This window comes from Eublepharis macularius, chromosome 11 (assembly GCF_028583425.1).
Source record: "Eublepharis macularius isolate TG4126 chromosome 11, MPM_Emac_v1.0, whole genome shotgun sequence".
Lineage (NCBI taxonomy): Eukaryota > Metazoa > Chordata > Lepidosauria > Squamata > Eublepharidae > Eublepharis > Eublepharis macularius.
Window position 1 is genome coordinate 43,068,776 of NC_072800.1, and position 24,955 is coordinate 43,093,730.

General features: G+C 42.0%; 1 protein-coding gene across 1 annotated transcript in view; it reads left to right on the forward strand.

The window, feature by feature from the left end:
- ZNF385D (zinc finger protein 385D) overlaps positions 1–23,660 on the forward strand; it is a 261,877-nt gene extending 238,217 nt beyond the window's left edge. The window contains exons 5-8 of the mRNA XM_054991692.1: positions 14,757–14,993; positions 18,958–19,136; positions 22,054–22,155; positions 23,421–23,660. Of these exons, the coding sequence (XP_054847667.1) occupies positions 14,757–14,993; positions 18,958–19,136; positions 22,054–22,155; positions 23,421–23,654 (752 nt within the window). The 3' untranslated portion in view covers positions 23,655–23,660. The remainder of the gene's footprint in view (positions 1–14,756; positions 14,994–18,957; positions 19,137–22,053; positions 22,156–23,420) is intronic.
- Positions 23,661–24,955: the final 1,295 nt, after the last annotated feature.

Sequence of the window (24,955 nt, forward strand, 5' to 3'; positions counted from 1 at the left end):
GAAACTGACTAGAGTCCATGGAAGTGAGCGCCTCTCTACTTGTCTTCCAGGATTGCTTTGCTCATAGAGAGACTCTGCTGTTCTGTGCACCTGGGGGTAATCTTGCTGGCACATGGCCACTGCTGTTCAGTGCACCACAGGAGTACGATGTGCATATTTTTTTGCTGCATCTCTAAGTTGCCTCCTCCTTTTGGCATCAGTGTATCTTGTGTGACATCTGCCAAGAGGCTTCTTGGGGGCAGTAAGAAGTGATGGCTGCAAGAGGTATGAGGTGGACTGAACAGCGGTGGCTGTTCAGTCCACTGCTCAGTTTTCCCTTCAGTTTTTCAGTTTTCCCTTTGGGAAAACACATTTTATCCCTTTTTACTCCCCTAGGGGGCGAATTTCTTAAAATCCCTTCTTAGTGGGTGTTTACATCATGAAAGGAATGTTCTCCCCAAATTTCATGTTTCTAGGTCCAGGAGTTTGGGCTGGGTGTTTATGAGTCAGTCAGGCAACTTGTCTTTTTATATTTAGATTTTATGCTTGAACCCAGTCCATGCTGCTGCAAATGACTGGGATCCAGTATTCACATATACTAATATGAGGGACTGTAGAATTGCTACCGTGTTTGTTACCAAACAAACAACACTCTTAGAACTTGCTATTGGATAAGATGTTTCCAGTGCTGAAAATACCATTTTTAGGTATTTGGTGCAGGACTGCAGTTTAGGAGTCAGTCAAATATGGTGGCAAGACTCTTTGTAAAGATTCCTTCATCATCTGTAGTAAATAAAATGAACCCAATGAAGTGTGACAATATATATACAAAATTAATTAACAAATAACCTGTGAAAGAGTTCTGTAGGTTGTTTCAGTTCATATAAATTTTCCATATACTGAAGTTTATGAACCATCAGGTGACAGTTCAGAACTTGAAGTTGTACATCATTTCAGACACTGATTTTAATTAGAGAAATTCTCTTACATTATGCTAGTATTCTCGTGGATATATTACTTCCTGGGACAGAGCACAATATAAATCTGAATAAATAACGCTGGTTAATTTTGCCTATCTACAGTTACCCTGACACTTGCTGAAATAACATTGGCTTCTTAAATAATATTGTGATGTGTACTCTTTAATTACATTACTGTTTGTTTATTTTCTGATTTTTTTTCTTTTAAAATATGAGAGCTTTTTCAGTTTATGCATGGCAATTCTTTTTTTCTAAATGAATTCTACTGAAGGATTTTTAAGAACAAAAATTTTAAAAGAAACAAAAAACAGAAATAAGGAAAGAATAAAGAGAAGAATATATGAATATGAATATGAATATGAATATGCTTTCTCTGCAACAAATATTAATCTTGGTTGTTGTGGGTTTTCCGGGCTGTATTGCCGTGGTCTTGGCATTATAGTTCCTGACGTTTCGCCAGCAGCTGTGGCTGGCATCTTCAGAGGTGTAGCACCAAAAGACAGAGATCTCTCAGTGTCACAGTGTGGAAAAGATGTTGGCAGGTCATTTGTATCTACTCAGGAGGGGTGGGGTTGAGCTGAGTCATCCTGTAAGAGTTTCCCAGGGTGTGAAATGCTAATGGCGGGAGGCTTCACTGTATCCTGAGGAGGTTCTTTTGCATATGGATTGGTGCTTGATGTGCTAATATTCTCTGCAGGGCTATTGTCGAGTATAGAGTGTTTTGTTAGCCTGGTGTTTTTCAGAACTGGAAACCATGCTCTGTTCATTCTTAAGGTTTCTTCTTTCCTGTTGAAGTTTTGCTTATGCTTGTGAATTTCAATGGCTTCCCTGTGCAGTCTGACAAAGTAGTTGGAAGTGTTGTCCAGTATTTTGGTGTCCTGGAATAAGATACTGTGCCCTGTTTGAGTTAGGCTATGTTCAGCCACTGCTGATTTTTCAGGTTGTCCAAGTCTGCAGTGTCTTTCATGTTCTTTTATTCTTGTCTGGATGCTACGCTTTGTGGTCCCGATGTAAACTTTTCCACAGCTGCAGGGTATACGGTATACTCCTGCAGAGGTGAGGGGGTCTCTACTGTCTTTTGCTGATCGTAGCATCTGTTGTGTTTTTCGGGTGGGTCTGAATACTGCTTGAAGGTTATGCTTTTTCATAAGCTTTCCCATCTGATCAGTAATTCCTTTGATATATGGCAGAAACACTTTTCCTGTAGGAGACTGTTTTTCCTTGGTTGTTTGATTCATCCTGGGTTTGATTGCTCTTCGGATTTCATTTCTGGAGTAGCCATTTGCCTGAAGTGCGTGGTTTAGATGATTAATTTCCTCATTGAGAAAGTGTGGCTCAAATATCCATCTGGGTTTACACTCCCAGGGGAGTGTAAACCCACAACAACCATCGTTCTCCGGCCGTGAAAGCCTTCGACAATACAAATATTAATCTCATTACAGAGTTCATGCTTGTTTTATTATTATCTGAATAAAACCTCTTTTCTGTGATCCTTTCCCCCCTCTTACTCTTCAAAATCACAAATCGTCAGTTCGTTTATTTCAGTTTCACTCAGAAAGTCATTAAGAGGTTTCCGATTTGCTATAAATATGGATAATGTCTTCTCTCTAATCAAAGCAGTAAGTTTAGCCATCTTGGCTAACTCAGTCATCTTCACAATCCACTCCTCTATTGTAGGCAGTGTCAGACTCTTCCGTTTTTGAGCACAGTTTATGCATAGCAATTCTGGTTGGATACTGGTTGGAGCCAAAGTTTCTATTCCACCTACAGTTGAAACTTACACTGATACAAGGAGCCTGCTGCTAGCCCATGAAGCCTTCCATGGGTGGAACATACCTTTGCTCCTGAAGCAAGGTTCTTTGGGCCAACTCCAAGGAGAGCTCCCCTGTTCTTCCACCTCTATAGCTGCAAGTGCTTGTAAAGTTGCTGATTTCTGTGCTGCTGCTTCTCAGGGGAGAACATTCCGCCAAGAGTTTCCACTCATTCAGTCCTAGCCACTAGCCACTGCTCAGATTTTATTATTGTATTGTGATTTAAGTTTTTGTTTGCTTAGAAGCTAAAAGAGTTTTGCAGGAGAAAAGTGGGGTAAAAGATTGAAATAAATCAAAATGGCGTGCAGAACAGAATCTTCAGGTCCAACCCATTGTTTCTAAACCCAGATAATACAACTTTTAAAAAATATATATATTTAAAACACTTGAATGTTGCCTTTCTACCCAAATAGGGCCCCCAAGGTGGCAAACATTTAATAAAATTAAAACAACATTTTAAACATTTTTTTAAAAATAGTATAAACATAATTCAACAATGGCAAGAACAGGGAGGAGGGCCAAAAAGCAGTTTGCCAAACAAAACAAAGTCTTCACCCACTGGCTGAGGACAGCAATAGAAGGGGACAGACGAACCACCCTAGGAAGCAACGGTCCCCAGACTCACCTGGGTGGCCGGTTTGCTGCCCGAGGGGTGGAAAATGCGGCAGCCGCCATGCTGTCTCCTTCCCAGGCTCCCCTGGGCTGCCCACACCCAATCTAGTTCAAATCCTCGGCTGGCCAATCGGAACTGGCCGGAAAAGCGGTTTGTTCTGTGGGTGGGGTGGGCACTGGACCTGGGGGGGCCTGGTCTTAACTCAGGTTGGGCAGGCTGCTATTTAAGTCAGGCAGCTCTGCCTCCTGCCCCAGTTCCTGCAGGCAAAATCCCACCCACCATTCCCTGTTGTTTTGGGCTCTTTTTCAGAGTTGTTATATGTTTTCTCTTCGGCACAACTTTAGGCAGTATTGCATTGGGATCCGATCCCTCTGGGGGGAGAAGGGGCCTGTGTGTTCCATCTCCCCTCATTTTTAGGGGATTCACATAAGGAATCTTGGGAGTGAATCATGGCGGGGCAGGCCCTGCTCAGTGGGCAGCTGGGGAAGACTCACTCCCAGGTGGCAGGGGGACACTAAGGGGTGTACACCCAAGTGTACCCCTCAAACTGCCACTCCTGGGTTCCCCCCCACAGCTGGGGTCTGTGGGGAGCTGGAGGTCATTGGCTGGCAAGCAGGTCAGCCAGTGTTGGGATCTGATCCCTATGCTTGCCAATGCTCCTACTGCTGTAATCAATAAAGTTGTGGCCATCTTTTAACTCCATTCACCGTTGGTTGTTGTGGATTTTCCAGGCTGTATAGCCATGGTCTTGGCATTGTAGTTCCTGACGTTTTGCCAGCAACTGTGACTGGCATCTTCAGAGGTGTAGTACCAAAAGACAGAGATCTCTCAGTGTCTCTGTCTTTTGGTGCTACACCTCTGAAGATGCCAGTCACAGCTGCTGGCGAAACATCAGGAACTACAATGCCAAGACCATGGCTATACAGCCCGGAAAATCCACAACAACCATCGTTCTCCAGCCATGAAAGCCTTCGACAATACATCCATTCACCGTGTTTGTAGTTTTCTGTCGCTGCTGTTCCCTCCCCTCCGCCGCCCATCAACGCTGGGCAGCAAAAGAGTTCCAAAGTTTTGGTGCCACAACTGAGAAGGCCTTTCTCAGGTTGCCACTCATTTTGCCTTAGATGGTGGGAGCACCCAAAGCAGGGCCTCCAAAGATGACCGGAGTGAACGGGTAGGTTCATATGGGAGAAGACAGTCCTTATGGTATGCTGGCCCCAAACCATTTAGGACTTTAAAGATCAATACCAACACCTTGAATTGGGCCTAGAAGCAAATTAGGAGCCAGTGTAGATGGAACAAGACTGGAGTGATACAGTCCTTTTTATTTACTACATGGTCATAATTTCAACTCTAGCTACTCCTGGTGGTTAGAGTACCCTCAAGAACAGTGTAAGGCAGAGTAACTGTGAGAATCAACAGGAATTTCCCCACTCTTTGCAAGTTTCTACTCTGTGTAAGCTGAATACAGCTTGTTTCTGCTTTCTTATTGTAGACTGTCCCCTCCATATCACATACCATGCTATTCCCAAAAATCCTCTGCTTCTCAGGAACAGGTTTTCTGTGGAGGCTGCAGTGAGAATGGGAAAGCAGCAAAGATGTCTTCCACAACTGAAACTGCCTGCAATTCTGTGGATCAAACCTAGAACTAGCCTGGTTATTCAGCCTTTCTTGGAGAGAGCTCAGGGGTTCTCCTAGAGTTCTCCAAGAAATACAGAAATACTAAGCGCATGGTCAGTAAGACGCTCACACTCACTTTCCAAACCTACTGTGGCAGGGAATAAGAAAACTTATGGTGTGGAGAAGAAATTGAGGCCTCATTCTAAAATTCCTAGTTTTCATAGCATAAATGTTTTAAAGTGTTCATTGCATCTGGAATATGTAGGAGCATTTCTTGGTTCACAAAAAGTATGTAGTTATTTATTTAAAGTATGTAGTTCTTTATTTGTATATAGTTATTTATTAGTTTGTATTAAAATATGTAGTTATTTATTTGTAGATTAATTTGTAGTCATTTATTTGTTTAAAATTATGTAGTTATTTATTTGTTTAATATTTCAACAAAATTTTTGAGGCAGCATCAAGATTTTTGGTGACACTGGAGGCTTCTGAGCATGCCCAGCAGCATACATCGACATCAGGAAGCCCGGAAGCTGGTGATTTTTCCCCCTTCAGTTCCAGGAAGAGTTGAAAACAACAATTCCAGTGCTTCCTCGCGGTAATGGATATCTTGAGGCCGTCCGTTGTTGCCAGGGCTCTGTGATGCCATGCCTCCCAGTATCACCTTCATGAGGACTGAGGAGTGTCAAGGGAAGTGCAGAATCATTAATCCCATTACAAAACATCCCCAAACTTTAGAAGAACTTGGTAGCATGGCTAGTGGCAACTTCGGTAAGCCCCCACTTGCTTCTCTGCTTTTGCTGAAGAATCCAGAGAGGGACTCAGATGCCTGTGTTCACTGCATAGGATTTTCAGTTTTTCAAACCAAAAACTGATCTAGTTGAAGCAAGGCTCTTGATCTGCTTGTAAATGTTAAACAGATTCTTTGTACCATATGCTGCTTAGGAATTTAAAGAGATGAGCTTGAAGTTTGAATGGTGCCTTTTCTCAATATTGACAGAGTTCAAAAAGAGCACATGAATTCGACACTGAAAAACCACTAAGGAAATGTGCATATTCTGCCAAGAGAAAATTAATTAAAAGTATATTCGGCTTACCAAATTAAACCGAAGTACTTAAAGCTTTAAATAATTCATGCTTGGGTTTCCACTTTGGTAGGTGTTCCATGCTTTATAGAGAATCTATTTATATTTTGGTTTTGTTTTATTTTGTTTCGGTTTTGTTTTATTATGAAAATAAACCTTGGGATTTATTTTTCCCACTGTACTCAAGAAGACCTTCTCTTTTATAGACTTCCTAAGCACTTTTGTTTATATTAAGATGAAGATCACAAAGGGGATTGTTATGAATGTTGAAGTATTCATCTTTATTGGTTGCTGACGTCCCATTCTGCTCAGTATTAGTATTTGCGGCAGTGCCAAAGCAGAGCCGCGACAGTTGCAATAATGAATAATTACTGCAGGCCATTAGTATGAAAATAGCACAATGCAGCTTGCCCAGATCACCAAAACCAATTTATTTCATGCACGCATTGAATATATTCCTGACTTTATGTCCAGGGCTTAGTATCATTGCAGTATTTCTTCAAGGTTTGGAATGAATACATTGACAAACTGGCAATTCTCATTTTTTGATCATCAAAGTGAGATCGATTTAAGGGCTTGGAATCCCTTTTGGCTTTTAATGCAGCACCTTGTGATCGGAATACCAGTTTGTTCCCTGGTGAAATGATCAAAATCTGTTTCTAAAATGACTGAGAACTATGAGAGATTGGGTGGAAGAGGACCGTGGTGTTGCTTTATGAATGTGCCCAGCAACATCCAGCCCTGTTTTGGTGGGAAATGTTTGGAATGATAGTTTCCAAATGGTGAAGTGAGCAATTCCAAGGGGCATAGTAGGCTCCCAGGACAAATGAATCTCACTCCGCTTTGTTTCTTTTGTCATTCATTTCTACTTTTATCAGTGGATTTGGTTTTCTCTGGTTTTTTGCTGTTAGTTTTTTAGAATTGTGTCTATTGTATGCACATGTTGTATGATTTTTATATCGTACTTACAATACATTTCATTCTACACGTATGCTATAAATATAATGGGTTATATCCAACACACTGGTGAAAGAGAAAGGAGGGATTCCCTTTGACCACCCGGAAAGGCTATAGGACCTGCATGTGCAAAGTCATGTGGAATGAAGGCTCTAATAAGGAGGAGAAGGAGACTGAGTGAAAAAGCTGTCTGGATCCCAACCCAATGTATAAACCTAATATACTGGCACAAACAATGTTTTAAAAAGCATATATATTATAGGGTGTGTGTGCAAGGAAATAGAAATGGCACAACATTTTTAAAAATCACATTTTGGAATTTCACAATGGTGAATTGAAATAAAAATGAGAATTTGGGAATGTAAATAGTGGGGATGAGAAATTCAACAGCATCATTACTCCTCCTGCCACCTGTTGTTGTTTTTTTTAAAAAAAATGATGTTCAGCATGCTGTAGCCATACAGCACATGTGAACACCCACAGCTTGCAGATTTAAGTTAAACACTCAGAGGCCAATACATAGACACATTGCACAGAGAAAGTCTGATGTCTGAAAGTTCCTGCTCAGTCACATGCAGAATCTCTAGCCCAACTGGAAAGAAGATAACTGCATATGCTTGTGTTTATTTGTGTAGGAAGATGATTTAAGGTCTTACATTTGCTGAAAGGAATGCTACCATGGTTGGTGGCCTGTCTTTATGTTACAGGTCTGAGGCCCAACTAGATATCCTATTCTCCTCATGCTTTTTGCTTGCCCTCTGAATGTTCCCAGTGGACTCTCTCATGCCGTGGTTTTTTTAAGTACCAGAGGTTTTTAAAAAGTGCATTGATTTCGGAGAGCATATATGAGTTCAAATGCACCTTGTCCTTTAAAATACATTGAATCAGCAACCAAGAACAAGTCTGCCAAAGAGATTCTTGTGGATTTTTAAGGAGAAATTAGTAATTTAAATATGTATGAACTTTCCCAGCTGACTTGGTATATATCTTTATCGCAAAATATAGCAAGAGTTTGTCTCTTCTAGACAAGGGATGAGAGGGACTACTTCTTAATGGCCCGATCATCTTTATTTTTGTTAGTATGGGGAGGCACAAGAAGTTTCTGTTGATTCAAGAAATTTACAAGGGCAAAAGCTGACAGGTCATTTCTAATCTGCCAAGAATAAGAGGGATTTTAATAGAGTAGCATTTGGCATTTCTTTCTCAACACCATTATGAGTACATTTTTCTCTTATTGGACTTGGCTTCTCTTTCCAGAATGTTTTAATGCAAGATGTATAATGGTTTGCATACTTAGCATATGCATCAGGACTGCCAGCTTTAATTGATTTAATTGGCAAATTAATATATTAAAAATTAGTTAATATATTGACAGAGCAACATATAATTGAAGGGTCTAAAATAGATTGAAAGCTGCTGTGACTCTATTATGCTGCTGTTGCAGAGAACAGAAGTGTTAAATAGAGTGTTTGCTTTCCACAATTATTGGTATTGTTTGTTTACCCCTAAAGAAGCATATTCTTAGTTTGGGGGGGGGGAGGGTTGCTGGACCTGGGCCTCCGATTGGGTAAGAAGATGATGGTGGTGGTGACTAGACATGGGCACGATCGGAATTACGGTCTGAAAATTGCCCCGATTTTGGCATTTGCGCCATTGGGACCAGGCTGATCGGTTCCGTCCACGGCTCACAGTTCAGCAGTCGGGTGGGGCGCTCTACCGGGTCTCGATCAGATCGATCGGTTTACGTTCGGGATTGCAGTCTGCAGACAGTCTGGCGCCAGCCATCTGTTCCCGAGGTAACGGAGCCCCATGGAAACGGAGCCTGGGGAATGCCGGAGCTGTTTGCCCTCCTTCTGTCGCCCTGGAAACATGAATGGAAACCCAGCTTTCCTTGATCAGCAGGGCTTCCTTCCAACCACGGAGCAGCCAGAAAAGTGCGTGCCCGTCTCGTCCATTTGGGAGAAGAGAGGGAGGGGCGGGGGAAGGGGGTGTTCTTCTGTAGCCATGGGCACTCGAATCTCATCCCTGCAAAGCCTGTGAGGCAGCTATTACTGCCAAACACAGCCCTCCTGCGTAGCAGACCCAGGCTTTATAAATAGCCATGTGCTGCGCAACAAAGTTTCACTTTCCACTTGCGGGTGGAGTGGGACAGAGGCAAGCTCTCACTTGCCGCTTTTGGAGAAAGTGCAAGAGAGAAAGGGGGGGAGCTTTTAGCTTTGGGCTTCAGCGGATAGGGAATTAAGGAATAGGGAGCTATCTCCTCTGGTTCCAGGGCTGCCGCCTAGCTCTGGGGCCAAGCTCGGTGGGCACCTCGGCTGAGGGCTCAGGTCTGGGGGGGAGTGTTGCAGCTGGGGTTGGGCTCTATTCCTATTCTCTCTCTCTGCTTCCAGGGCTGCCGTCTAGCTGTGGAGCCAAGCTCAGTGGGCACCTCCTTGGCTGAGGGCTCACACAGTATTACACACTCTAGTGCCTGGTCACTCTGGTCTGGGGGAGTGTTGGTGGTGGGGCGTCCTCCCGCATCGGCCTTCCCAATTCCCGATTCTGTATCGGAAACGGGACTTGATCGGCGAGGTTCAGGTACCTGGGTTCGGCGCCGCCGCGGAATCACAATCAGCTAAATCGGGATTATTTTTTGGATCATGCCCATGTCTAGTGGTGATCAGAGAGAACGTTTCATCAGCTTCAACTAGTAATAGGATTTCTAGCCCCCTGGTACCTCCCAAGTGGGGGACTGGTGGTTCTGTTGCAGGCACAGGGCCCCAGTCAAGCTTCCTCACACACACATTCCAGGCTTTCGGTAAGGTTCCACATATTATCCTTGTTGGCAAGTTGGTAAAATGTGGTTTGGATTTTATTACTGTTAGGTGGATCTGTAACTGGTTGACAGATTGCACCCAAATAAGGTTGCCATTGCCAAGTCCCTTGAGTCCCCCGGTGGGGCACTGGGAACCTTGAACTCACCCTCCACAGTCTTTGTAGTCTGTCCTCATGCACGCACGCTCCTGGTGTGTGTGATGACATCACTTCCGAGAAGTGACATCATCACGTGGGTTAAAGGGGACCCGGCGTGCACTCCCACACTTGCCAAAGGGCTGAATCGCACCCCCATGGGCCCAATTCGGCCCAAATGGGCCCGTTGCAGAGTGCAGGAGCGCGCTGCAGCAGGGTGTGGGGGTGCGCTGCGCCACGAGGAGTGGCGCCCCAGGGGCACACACACACACATTGCTAGCCAGGTAAGTGGGATTGGGGGGAGGAGGTGTGAGCAGGGAATACTCCATCCCAGGCGGGGGAATGGCTGCCCTACACCCAAAGAGCGCTTGTTAATGTTTCCTTATCCTCTTAGAGAAGAGTAACAAGTAGAGTGCCTCAGGGATCGGTCCTGGGACCTGTTCTGTTCAACATTTTTATAAATGTTTAGGATGAAGGAAAAGAGGGAATGCTTATTAAATTTGCAGATGATACTAAATTGGGAGAGGTAGCAAATGTGGTAGAAGACAGAGTCGGGATGGGATACAGGATGATCTTGACAGGCTGGAAAACTGGACTAAAACAAATAAAATGAATTTCAACAGAGATAAATGTAAAGTTCTGCATTTAAGTAGTAAAAATCAAATGCATAATTATAGGATGGGGGGATTTGTCTTGGTAGTAGTATGTGCAAAAAGGATCTAGGGGTCTTAGTAGAACATACACTGAATATGAGTCAGTAATGTGATGTGGTAGCTAAAAAGGCAAATGCAATTTAGGGCTGTATCAACAGAAGTATAGTGTCTAGATCACACAAAGTGATGGTATCGCTTCACTCTGCTTTGGTTAGACCTCACCTAGAGTATTGTATTCAGTTTTGGGCACCGCAATTTAAGAAGGATATAGACAACTGGAACGTGTCCAGAGGAGGGCAACAAAGATGGTGAGAGGTCTGGAGACCAAGTCCTGTGAGGAAAGGTTGAAGGAGCTCAGTATGTTTAGCCTGGAGAGGAGATGACTGAGAGGTAAAATGATAACTATCTTCAAGTACTTGAAGGGCTGTCATATACAGGATGGGACAGAGTTGTTTTCTGTTGCCCTAGAAGTTCATACCAGAACCAACAGGTTGAAATTAAATCAAAAGAGTTTTCAGCTAAACATTAGGAAGAGCTTCCTGACAGTTACAGTGGCCCCTCAATGGACCAGTCTTCCTTGGGAGGTGGTGGGCTCTCTTTGGAAGTTTTTAAGCAGAGGTGAGATGGCCCTCTGACAGCAGTGCTAATTCTGTGAACCTAGGCAGATCATGAGAGGGAGAGCAGGAAGGGTTATATAAGTGCTTAGTTCTCGTGGCCCCTTCTTACATGCCCAGGGTAATGCCGATCACTACTTTGGAGTCTGGAAGCAATTTTCCCCATGCCAGTTTGGCTAGGGATCTTGATTGTGTTTTGCCATCTTCTGGGCATGGAGCAGAGGTCACTGGGGGTGGGGGAGAGGTAGATGTGAATTCCCTGCACTGTGCAGGGGGTTGGACTGGATGACCCTGGAGGTGCCTCCTATGATTCTAAGGGAAAAAAATGGACAAAAATTTGGTCTGATCATATTTCTGTTTAGACACTTATCATTATTAATACATTTGCATGATTTATTAATTTTATGAGCTACTGAAAAGTAAGCTTTGATTCTTTCCATACACTCTATCAGCTGAAAGGTTCTCAGATTTCAACTAGGCTGTTGCTATTTAGACAAGAAAGTGTTTTTGATTCCTGTGCATTAGCATTACTTCTTCATGTGACAGGTGATTTTGAAGTGTCAAGTCACATTAACCAAATTAATTAATCAAGCAACACCAAGGATAGAAAAGGATAGGAGAAGTTTTTAAGAAAGGAATAAACTGTCTTTTCTTCCCCCTCCTCTTTCACCACACTTCACACCTTTCCCCAGAGAGCATGACTGACGACTGTAATTATACTGCATGATTGTATCTCCTGCCTATGGAGGCAATTTTGGTTTCACCTCTTGGGTTGTTAGAGCTGATTGTCTCCTTGCATGGAGAGGTGACTTACACGTTAATCATGTTGAAACTGTAGACCTAAAAATTCCAAAAGGAGAGCTACAGTAGAACAGAGAGCGAGAATGAAATCGTTCCTAGACATTACAGATGCGATGGACAGATCTAATCTGCTGTTCCACTGATGGTAGAAAGGTCCCTACAGTGTATTTCTGAAAACTTTAATCAGGCTTATATAAAAAGCATAGAAACTAAGATCCTTCTCATTATGGAGATAATTGCAGAGGCAATTAGAGGTTGTAAAAGCGACCAGTTCACATGACCATCATAAAGCTCTTCGGGAAAACTAGAATCCAAATCCAGTGCCACACAAGGGTGGATGGATACTAAGAGGAAGGAGAGAATTTATTCTTACCCTTTTGCCTGTTTGCACTGCAGGCATAAATGGGAAGAGGCAGAAGGTTCACAAGGGGCTACCATAGTGGGACTTTTTCAAGAATGTGAACATTTCACATTTTCCATAAACCAGAGGTACAAACTTTTCATCAGTTTCGGGGGGAATTGTTTCCCCCCCAGAAAACAGACAGGGGCCCTAGCACTTACCCAACTTTTCTTCCTCATGCACACACTCCCAGCTCCAGCACAATTACATCACTAAGTAATGTCAGTGTCTGAGCAAGCTGACTGGCGGTTTCCCTAGCGCACAGGAGGCAGGGGGGGGGGCAGACTGGAAGGAAGGGAAAGAAGGTGGAGACAGCTCTGGAGGCTGGGCAAGCCTGCCAGCTACCTTGTCAGGAGTGCTTGCAGCAGGGGGACGGGGAGACAGCAGAGGCGGTTCAGGAGGGCCTGCTGGCTGGTATTTTAACCACATCCCATCCCCCCCCCCCCGGACAGTTCAGTAAAAAAACAGATTGGGGGAAAACTGGACACCTAGCAGCCTGAGTGACCTTGAGCCAGTCACTCAGGTTGCCTGACATCCCAGGTTGTTACAAAGATGAAATGAGGAGAGAATAACATCCTTAGTTCCTTAGAGGTGAAGGATAAAAATGTGATAGGTAGGTAGGTTCATGTGCACATCTGTTCACAGGGACAAGAAGGTATGAGGTGTCTCATATAGATAGGCAGGAGAGGTTACTGAGCCTTCTCCATCTGATTCTTGATCTCTCATTAGTCAGAAATTTCAGAAACATTTCCCACTTTCACTGTTACATCTGATGAAGTGAGTTCTGACTCTCAAAAGCTCATGCTGGAATGATTTATGTTAGCTACTTCGCATCTGCTTTATTTTGCTGCAACAGAGTAACATGGCTACCCATCTGGAATTATTTCTCGCTTCCTGACTCAGATAGCACAAATGAGCTGGGAAAGACCAGAAATGCCTGAAGCAAGACAGAGAGCAAGGAAGCAGGTTCAGTGGCTCTTCCCTGTGTCTAGCTTGGCCCGCATTCCTGTGGTCACCCCCCCACCCCATGATAATCTTGAACCCCCTGTTGGGATGCATTTTTGCTGTTTCAATCAATTTTTAGGATTTTGTCACCCTCCTTTATTTGACATGCTTTTTGCTAATATTCTGGATAAATAGCCAACTTCCTTCACAAACATTTAGCAATTGTTTCTTTTTTTTATGAGCAATCTTCCTGAACTAAGTACAGCTTTCCTACACAAACAGAACGCAAACCACCAGTCATGTTTAAACCATCTAGGGTTTTTTTTCAATATATAAGGGACTGCAAAGATAGCAGATGGCCAAGCATTTGGCAGACCACAATATATGGCTGTGTTCAGCTTAGCAGGTCATACTGCAGAAGTCTGCAGTACATCATTGTCTTCCTGTCTTCATTACTGAGCACTACACTTTTACAACAAAACTCCTTTTTAGAGGGAAATATTTTTGTATGTGCTTTTTGAGGCATAAAACAGGTCAGTATGAGTTACACAAAGATACATTTCTGCGGCTGAGAACTGAGCTCTGTGTTTCCTTGCCATCATTTTGCAATCCAGCCTTGTACTGATTTGTTGTCCAGTGACTAAATTAGATTTGGGAGCTAATTCAAAGAACAATTTCATAGTCATCAGGTAAAATATACGCAGGCACTATTTCCCAGTTTAGATTATTTGGACAACTTAATTACAAAATATAATCAGAATACAAAGCTGTCATCCTGCTAAAGTGCATTTTAAAATGGATTTCCCTCTGAGTCACCAACTGTGTTCAGATTGGACACGCTATCTCTATTCTCTCACAGTGGTGCAGAAAAACAGCCATCATATATCAATGTTTGTTTTCGGTTGTCCACGAAAACACTGTTCCTATCCTCTGTAGTGCTCTATCCAAGTAGAGGTATTTTGCAACTTCACACACCTCATTGGGGCATTTTTTTCAGAATCTGGCTAAGAACTGTGGTTCTCGAAAGCTTATGCTACAGTAAAGTTAGTTAGTCTTAAAGGTGCTGCTGGACTCTTTACTATTTTGCTACTATAGACTAACACGGCTAACCCCTCTGGATCTATTTTCAGATTCTGAATAACTAAATACAAGAATTTGGTCTTCAGTGTGTGGTGTAGGCTATCAGTCTTTTTTCATGGAGTCAGCATAAAATCGCTTTTGCCCTGAGCTTCTTCCATACAAGATTTGTTCTCTCCACCCAACACAACATTCTCATCACAGTCTTCAAATTCTACCCTGTATGAAAAGAATATTCATTTTGTTTCTGTCTCTTTTTTAAATTCATAAAGCAAACAATACAACAGGGACACCAGCAATATCAACAACTACAACAGTCGAAATTCGGAAAAGCAACATCATGACAACTGAAATCACCTCTAAAGTTGAAAAGCTCCCCACAACAGCCGCTAGCACCAACACATGTTCTTTGGGAGAGACAGAGGAAGAAAAGGCCAAGCGACTCCTTTACTGTTCACTATGCAAGGTTGCTGTCAACTCCGCCTCACAGTTGGAGGCTCACAACAGTGGTGAGATATAGCAATTTCTTTTGTGACTCAAGAGGCCTGCAATTATCTTCCCCTGAATAGATTAGATTGCTTGCAGCAGGGGAAAAAAAGAGGTGGCAGAAAACTAGCAATTACATGGAATTCATTAACTATTAAAGAATAAAAATGACAAGCAGAAAGCCCTTCATAAAAGAGAAAAGGAGGAATTTTACTTTATGCAAGTGATCAGTTTCTTTAAACTTCCATTTTAATGATTCTAAATATTGCATTATGGAAGAACATGACAGGTTGTGCCTTATGATGGCACTAGTTCTTCCATTCCCAGAATTTACGTTGTTGGAAGTGCACGTTGAAGCATGAGCTGGTACAGGTGGAATTGCAGAGTTGAATAGTTTTCATAACGGACAAAATTCATTTTTTTTTTTGCATTTCTCATGTATGTAGATCACGTGAAAAAGTTAATTGACTAAAGGGTACATTTTATATAAATTTTTAATTATCTGCCCAACAACATTAGTGTCCTTCTTTAAATGACACATCTCAGACAAAAAGAAGTTCTTAGTGTCATTTTGAGAAAGGCCCCTTGCAAATCACTCTACAAATCATTTAGTTAGACAACTTATTTAAGGCAGGGTCCTCTGCCTAACTGTTCTACAATTTTCCTTGTAAACCTCCAGGCACAAATACTTCCAAAGTTCTCCTTATGTGAAGAGGAGCTAATACATTCAGAATTTTCCATTGTTCCATTTTTTATTTCTGAATTTTGCAGAGACAGTTGTGGTGTGTGTACGCAGCTTGCTGCAACTCTCTGTTCCGTCCATATACATTTCCTCTCCCCCCTTCCCCCATGTTATCAGTGAGCAGAGTTACAATACTGCAAGCAGGCAATCTTGATGTGATATGTACACTTGTGTCAAGAATTGTTTTTGTGAAGAACATATGAGTGTGATGACCTGATAAGACTCTAAAGGTTTGCAAGCTCACCAGGTTGGTCTTCTGGAAATAAACCACTCAGGTCTTAAATAGAATATATTTTTTCTATTGTGTGTGTGCGTGTGTAGTCACACACAATTTCAAATCAAATGTATATGCCACTCTGTCCCTCAGTTACTTGCTTCACCAATTGAAAATACATTGTTACAATTTGAAACCCTCCTGCTATCCCCTTAGAGAACCTCTATACATGAACAAAACATCTATAACAGTAAATATATTCTGAAATTACTGCAAACAATGTTTGTTCTATGTATTGTCGAAGGCTTTCACGGCCGGAGAACGATGGTTGTTGTGGGTTTTCCAGGCTGTATTGCCGTGGTCTTGGCATTGTAGTTCCTGACGTTTCATCAGCAGCTGTGGCTGGCATCTTCAGAGGTGTAGCACCAAAAGACAGAGATCTCTCAGTGTCACAGTGTGGAAAGCATATTGGCAGGTCATTTATATCTACTCAGGAGGGGTGGGGTTGAGCTGAGTCATCCTGTAAGAGTCATCCTGTATGACCTGCCAACATCTTTTCCACACTGTGACACTGAGAGATCTCTGTCTTTTGGTGCTACACCTCTGAAGATGCCAGCCACAGCTGCTGGCGAAACGTCAGGAACTACAATGCCAAGACCACAGCAATACAGCCCGGAAAACCCACAACAACCAATGTTTGTTCTCCTTATTAGATAACTCATGTTTCCACAGTGTGTATCAGTAAACCACTGCACAAAAAGAATCCTGATGGAGTCATATTTGTGATATCATCAGGACTGATTTTTTACACTGTTCTATCAGTGTACATAGGAACATTGGTAACAGAGAGAAAAAAGATACCAGTTAATTGAAGAGACTGAAAACTGCAACGAAACACACAGGCTCCAATTTTAGAATTTATTTTCAACTTCTCCGAAGGAAACTGAACCAAAGGAATTAAGAGAAATGTGTGAGCAATGGAGAAAGAAATTCACGAGCAATGAAGAAATGGGGGAAATTTTGCTTATTCTTATCTACAGAAGATAAAACATCATGTTCCCATTTTTGAAAGTTTCTTATGGTTAATAAGTTATTCTCAATGTATTAACTTATTACTTTCAGCCTTTTCTAATATGTGGTATTGAAACTTAGATAAAATATGTAGCATTAGTTTATCAGTTAGAACACTTCATAATCTGTCAGCTTCTGCAAGTGCTCATGCTCATTCCCATTGTGACTGATGTGATCTGCCTCCTTCAATAGCTTAGGTCCGTGTGCCTATTCAGTATGATTACTAGCTGGCATTTTCAGGGTTACGGGGCAGGGAGGGGGGAGGCTAGGTAAACAAAAATGCAGGTGCTCTAGTTACCCTGGGTTTCCATGAAACTTAGCATGTCATATGATGGGTCTCAGAAGTGAGGAGCCAGAGGGAATCTTTGTCTTGGTGGCCTACAATGATACATAGCAGCCCTGGTCATAATTTTCATAATTCTCTGCTTCATACAAGTCCAAACTTGTTAAATAGAAAAATATATTGTGTATATACTTGGTAATACAACAGAATTGTAACTTTTTCAACATGCTTTCTTCTTCTGAATATACATATCTTTGATCCATTCAGAACTTAAATTCCAAAAAGTTATAATTTACAATCTTCTTTAAAGCTATGTGAGCCAGACCATAGAGTTCATGTGTCATCATTATAAAAGCAGATTCCATGTTTTCATATTTATAGTTCAAGCATGGCATGATCACGAACACTGGGTGCTAATCAGTGCAACCGATCACACGTCCATTTAGATGTTTGAATTGTACCCACCTGCAGGCTGGGCAGACACTGTGAAGCTGATCATGTTAGCCTGAGTGTGGGCGGTGGGCCAGGAATCCTAGGAAGGGGAAACAATTTTGAGATTTGGAGCTGGCTAAAAAGTGGTGAAGAAGTTTGTAGCAGACAGATCTAACTTTTGGGATGTCAGAGTACCAAATGCAAACTCTGCTTTGTTTGTCTGCCCCATAATATCTAAGAAATAATGCACTTCTAAATAAGCAGATAGAAACACACTATACGGCAAAAGTCTCTCATCCATCTTCCCAAAGGAAACTTACAGTTTGCCTATGTTCTGATGGATGAAATAATACGATATGAATACCAGTCCTAGGAGGCAACATCAAGGGAAGGCCTTGGCTTCTAGGCTCTGTTGATGGCTCTCCTGGGCAACTGGTTGGCCAGTGTATGAAACAGGATGCTGGACTAGAGGGACCGCTCTTCTGATCCAGCAGGTACCTCTTATGTTCTTAACTAGTTTGATGCTCTTGTCAAGATCTTTCGGTACATTTCTTCTCTGTAGCATTAATCGAAATAAAAAGATCTTGAAATATAATAAATATATTGCTTCCATTCAGCTCAGAGGGCCTTGTAAGGTAAAAATTTCCTATCCAAAGATCCTTTGAGATTGGCCATTACTTCAGTAGTGGTGTCAAGGTTTCATGCTCTGGTTATGAACTGATCTGAAAAGTGTAGAAAGGACTTAAACCCACATCTTAAAGATCTGTCATGGTTTTCTCTTTGAGTGGCAAAACACGTTTCATTAGCAGCAACAGGAGGAGGCCATAAAAACAAGGCATCCACCTCAGGCCTCCCTTACCATGTCACTACATATTGATGGCATATAAAACCCTCCCTGTGAAGGCTGTCCACCATCTTGTTTTAAATGTGTTGTTTTTAATGAATGTTTAATTGTATTTTAATTGTATTTTATTTGTATTTTTAATATGTTGTTATCCGCCCTTAGCCCACTTGCTGGGAGGGCGGAATACAAATTTGAAATAAATAAATAAATTTCAGCTTCCTTCAGAACATAAATTGACATCATATAATAATTAAATGTGAGGTAATGAAACATAAGTATTACTTCATTACTATAATGGAACCTGAGACCCACTTGTGAAAAAACTGAAGGTATATCGAGAGAGAAGGAACATTACATAACTTCCTAAAATGGTTTTTCTTTCCCATGTTTCCTATCTTCAGGCACGAAGCACAAAACTATGTTGGAAGCACGAAATGGAAGTGGAACCATCAAAGCCTTTCCCCGAGCAGGTGTCAAAGGCAAAGGACCCATTAATAAAGGAAACACGGGACTTCAGAACAAAACATTTCACTGTGAAATTTGTGATGTGCATGTAAATTCTGAGACACAACTTAAACAGGTACTACCAATGGATACCAAGGGTTTCTGACTGCTCACGCTTTCTGAACATTGAAGGATCATTAATATGAGCTAGGTTATACTTATCATGGCAGCATCCATGCTTTAGGAGTTGTGTGGGTGCCACTGTCAAGTTCATAAACAAATTGTGTCAAATCATGGTTTGTGGGGTGGCCCACAGTTTCCACAAATGCTGCAGCAATGATCTGGAATGCTCCCCCCCCCCCATGATTACAGAGATTATAGTATTTACATAAGCAGTATCCACACGGAGAAGTTCATGGTTTATACCAGAGGCACATTCCTTCAAGCATAGCTTGCTCTTGAAGTAACTGAATTAGGGCTGCTTTGATGATGTGTGAACTGGCCCTGTGATTCTATGATGATTCTTCTGTACAGTTCTAGATTTTATAGTGATGTTTTGTTTGTTTTCTAGCTGCTTTCCCAACCCACTAGGTATAATTTCTCAAATCTGTTGTTGAACATAGAAAACTTTTCTTGAGTTACATTCTATGACAGTGTCATAAAGTCTGTCATTTAATTTGCTTTCCAGTGTTGTGTGCCCAAAATTATGGGGGTGTTGAGAAGTGTGTAATTTTTCAGAAGATACAATTTTCTGAGGAATGTGAGTTGTTTTTATAAATCAATTCTTCTCTGTACTTCGGAAGCATCACTTCCAAATTGAATGTAGATGAAAAAATCCATGTTAAATGTAAAAAAGTTTATGTATCTGATGGAAATACAAATTTACCAAAAGATTTTACAATTACAAAATCTGGACTACATGAGGATCTGTCTTACAAGAAAATGTGCAAGACTGAAGTTTGTTCTTTTCCAGAAGAACAGAAACTGTGTTCTGAAATATCAGTTTTTTTCAAATCTTGCACAACAAAGTTACTCTAAAGTTTGGCAGAAAACCCAATGTGCTAAATTTTCTACAGAATTCTCAACACAATCTCAGAAGACTATAACCAGTGAATAGCCACTATTTTCTCCCTGTGAAATTGCTTTCATGTGCCTAGAGGATGCTTGTGTGACCTGTGGAATCCAGAAAAGCCTGCAGTTCAAATGTCAGAACCACCATTTCACTAGAACACAGTTCAGACATTACAGCAAACCAAGATGCTGTATGGACTCAGACTTGAGGCTCACTCACACAACCCTTTGTCTTCCCCTGATCTTTGTAATAATTATTTCTGGTAAATGCAGCTGGCAAATGATTTGCTTTAAAGTGATCATGGTGATTTTATCCTTACCAGAACCCTGTGAATTAGACTGACAGAGAATGAGCATGCCCAGTGAGCTTTATGGCTGAATGGGTACCTGAACCTGAGTCCCCTACCCCTGATATCCAGCCAGTACCCTAACCACTATGATATATTGGCCCTCAGTGTAAATGACTCTGAAGGTTGCATAGTAGCAAACCATAGTCTCTACTACTTATACTACTATTTATTGGGGCTGCACAAGTCTACTTGCAAACTCTTTAAGAAAAGCTTTCTGCAACGTTTATTTGGGGGTCTCTTTTGAAATTGTCTCCTGTTTATCCACTATTTTTAGCTTCTTTAATATTGGTATAATAATATAGACCTACCTGACAGGGCAACAGTTATCTGTTTTTATCCTTTTTGAGGTGGCTTACAATTACAATAAATTTAAAAGATAACAGATACTATGTGCTTTGAACGCCTGAAAATATAAGAGGCCATGTTTGTGCAGCCATTCCATTCATGCCCATCAGCGCATTAGGCATACACGACTTCTGTAGGACTTTTGGACAGTGTAAAATGGTTGCTTCACAGAGGCATCTGCTTTGAGGAGCAATATAAAGAGACCACATGTGGCTGGTCACACACATCAGCATTCTAAGCATAAAATATCTCTGGATTGTGGGTTTGTGGTTGCAAACTGTTGCTGCTGCAGACAAATTGCCATATGGAGGCCATTTCCATAGCTGCCAATTTAAAGCTTCTGTCAGACAGTCTCTTATTCACTCTGAGGGGGGAAATCATGCAAATAATACCCTATAGCAAGGAGATCAAGATCGTTAGCAGCCCAATCCTAAACCCTGAATATGCAAATATGATGAGACGTCATAGTAACTGTGCCCTGATCTGGATAGCCTAGGTAATCTCAGATCTCAGAAGCTAAGCAGGGTCATCCTTGGTTAGTAATTGGATGGTAGACCTTCAACAAAGACCAGGGCTGCAGAGACAGGCAATGGCAAACCACCTCTGGTAGTCTCTTGCCATGAAAACCCCTCCAGGGTTTGCCGTGAGTCAGCTATGCTTTGAGGGCACTCTCCATCAGTAGTAACTGCAGTGGAGGAGATCAGATGCAAAAAGGGGGAACAGAGATAGGTAGAAAAGGGAATGCTGGCTGGTGCAGTTTGGCCTGTAGGAGCGGAAAAAAGCTACAAGTACAAAAATTTTCCTCCACACAATTGTTAAAGGTAAAAGATCTTTTCCCTTTTTGCATCTGGCCATCCAAGTTAGTCTAGGAGGACATGGGAAGACAAGCCTTTAGTCCCTTTTTTATTATGTTCTTATGCCATTCTTCCTCCAAAGAACTCAGAGCAGCTTACATGTGATTCCCAGGTGGTCTTCCACTGAGGCTTTTTACAGGGCTAAAACTGTTTTGTATCAATAATAAAATTGCTGTTTATGCCTTTATCACTGCAGAAGAGCCAGCAAAATGCTTATGCTGTGTATATTGGGGGGACTCCATTTTCAGGCATGTACGATTGCTGTAGGACTCTTGCAATTGAAATGGATGTACTGTACTGGCTAAGAAGTACTGTGTTGGAATAGTATAAACACTTTTTTTAAAAAAAAGCTAACCAGAAGTGTTCAGTGTTGAAGCTATTCATTTTTATAACCATAGTAATAATAATAAAGCTATACTTGCCTTTCAAACAGCACATAAGCAGTAGAAGGCACAAAGACAGAGCTGCTGGGAAGCCCCCGAAACCCAAATACAGCCCCTACAACAAACTCCAGAAGGGAACACACCCTCTTGGGGTAAGCCAATAGTTTTCATACTTGTTAGTTCTATGCACCCTTGAGAATAAGTGCCCTTGACTTCAGTTAGACTTATTTCTGAGTCAACATGAGTGGGATTGGGCTATGAGTAGGCCTTTTATATTATATTGCTGGAAAACAAAATGGAAGGATGGGGGTTTGTATGGACATGCACAGAATCTGGATTTGAGAATAATGCCAGGTATGTGGCTTTTTCAACACAGTTGTCCTGGCACCAGTAATGTTGCTGAGAAAACTGTATGGAAAATGCAAAAAACGTGAGAGAGCCAATACAGTTCAAAGCCCTGTGTGTGCAGGAATTTAATTTCTTCTCAGCTAAAAAAGTACAGTGGATGACCTTCGGCAAGTCGCAATGTTTTTTTCATGGCTTTCCATTCTTGTAGGCTGAACATCCATAAGAGGAGTGGCGTTGCACTCCTGAGCCCGCTGTTCCAGAAGTTCATGTTGATATTGCCAGTTGTACAGAGCCAATGAGCATTTGGAGGCTGGAATCCAGGTCAAGAGCCTGCCACATGTTCAGCCTGTACATCTCACTTTCATGTAACATTAGGAAGTGAAAACTGAATTTCCTGGAAATCCAAATGTAACAAATGAGACGATCCACAAGCGAGTTCATTGAAGTCAGTGGGCGTAGAAGGGCGCAACTCTGCTTGGGATTGTACAGTAACCGAAGTACTGATTGCTATCTGTTCGACAGAGTGAGCCACTTAGCCACTTTTTGATAGTTCTAATAACGGGAATGCTGTGTGTGTGTGTGGGGGGGGGGGTTAAGCTGAATTTTGAGGAACCAAACAACCCAGTTCTTTATCCATAAAACATCATGACTCATATTGTCCAGCATGAAAAACTTGGCAGCCATTCATTTGCAGAACAGACACTTTAAACTCCTGCTTCCTCTCATCTATTTCAGTATTTTTTTTCTTTTAATCACCCTTTCTGTCTATTTTCTATGCAAATCTAAAGTTGCCAACTTCCAGGTGGGGCCTGGCGATCTCACAGAATTGCAGCTGATCTCCAGATAACAGACATCAATCTCCCTTGATAAAATGGCTGATTTGGAGGGTGGACTGTATGGCATTATACCCTGCAGAGGTCGCTCCCTTCCCCGAATTCCACCGTCCCCAGGCTTCACCCCCCAATCTCCAGGAATTTCTCAGCCCAGAGTTGGCAACCGTAATACATATCAGTCTTCAACATGGATAAGATGAACCAATAACAGTTCTTTTTTATTCTTCTTCCCACAGGTAAAATTAGTGTTTTCAAAGGAACCTACAAAACCAATGGCTGCACGCATCCTACCAAATCCTCTCGCAGCTGCCGCAGCAGCTGCTGCTGTGGCCGTCAATTCCCCTTTCAGTCTTCGAACAGCCCCACCAGCTACCCTCTTTCAGACTTCCACCCTTCCTCCAGCACTTCTCCGACCGGCCCCAGGACCTATACGGACCACTCATACGCCCGTGCTCTTTGCTCCTTACTGAACTCAACAAAGGGATTAATTCTACTGCAATAATTTTTCAGAGCAAAAGCAAAACAAGAACAATGAACTATGCAGTGTTTATTTATAGTTTAATGTAATATATATATATATATATATATAAATGAAGAGCTAGGACTTTTGATAGAGAACTGAACAAATTCTAAAGAGGGGGAAGAGAGACGCTATTTTCTCCAGATGGGAGCATATCTCTTGAATCTTGACCATTTAAAAAGCGATCCTACAAATGCTGATTCATAGCTAGAGAGAGAGAGAGATTAAAAAGGGTATGAGGTCTTTTTGACTGTGCTTTTTCGCACATATTTCCCCTGCAGTTTCATTCCTGCTTACAAAACAACTTTTCAGAATTGTCTTAAGGGCATTAACTGGTTCCAATGTACATAAAAAAACTTAATTCTGTAGAATAAAAGCAAAACAAACAAACAGAAACAGAAACACTGTGAATAGTTGTACTCTTAACAAGGCTCCTGCCAAGTCAGGATTTTCTGGATATTTATCAGAGTAAAAGTAGATACAATAGATGTCTTGTTAAGCACTAGTATTGTGTCTCTATCTGTGCCCCTAGGTTTGTGAACTGAGACCGGTAAAAGTGCATCTTCTCCCCTTGATAAGTTGCCACAATGATGGTGGTAGCAATCTCAAATCGTTGCATTGCTTTCAATGCCAGCAATGAAGGAGCTGCATGGCAGCCAAAATCCAGCATTTTGTTTCTTGCCAAGGAGTAGCCCCCCCTCCCCAATTCTCTCTGCCCCACTGCTCACAACAATCTGCTTTTTAAATTCCCCTGGATTTTCAGAGCATCTTGCAAAGGGAGGGGCTGCTGCTCCCATTGTTCAAATATGTTTTCTTCTATGTTTATTGAGATTGCACACCGTTGTTATCCAGGATAAGCCAGAATCTTGATTACTGCTTCCATACAGCATGTGCAGATAACATACTGGGGGCTCACACTGGTTTTATTAGCTGCAGCGCCAATAAGTCAGGAAGGACTCATCCATTGGTGCAGAGGCACTACGGACGGAACATCTTATAGTCTTACCAATGGGCATTGTTGTGATGCAGCTGGATCAGACCCAGCAGTTTTATTTATATGTTTCTTTTGTGCCCTACTTTTCACCCCATTGAGGATCCAAAGCAGCTTTCATCATTCTCCTCCATTTTATCCTCACAACAACCCAGTGAGGTAGGTTAGACTGAGGGCCAAGCTACAAGTGACAAATGACACAGGTTGGACACTTGTCAGCTTCCCTCAAGTTCTGGGAAATGTAGGCATCCTAGTCTTGC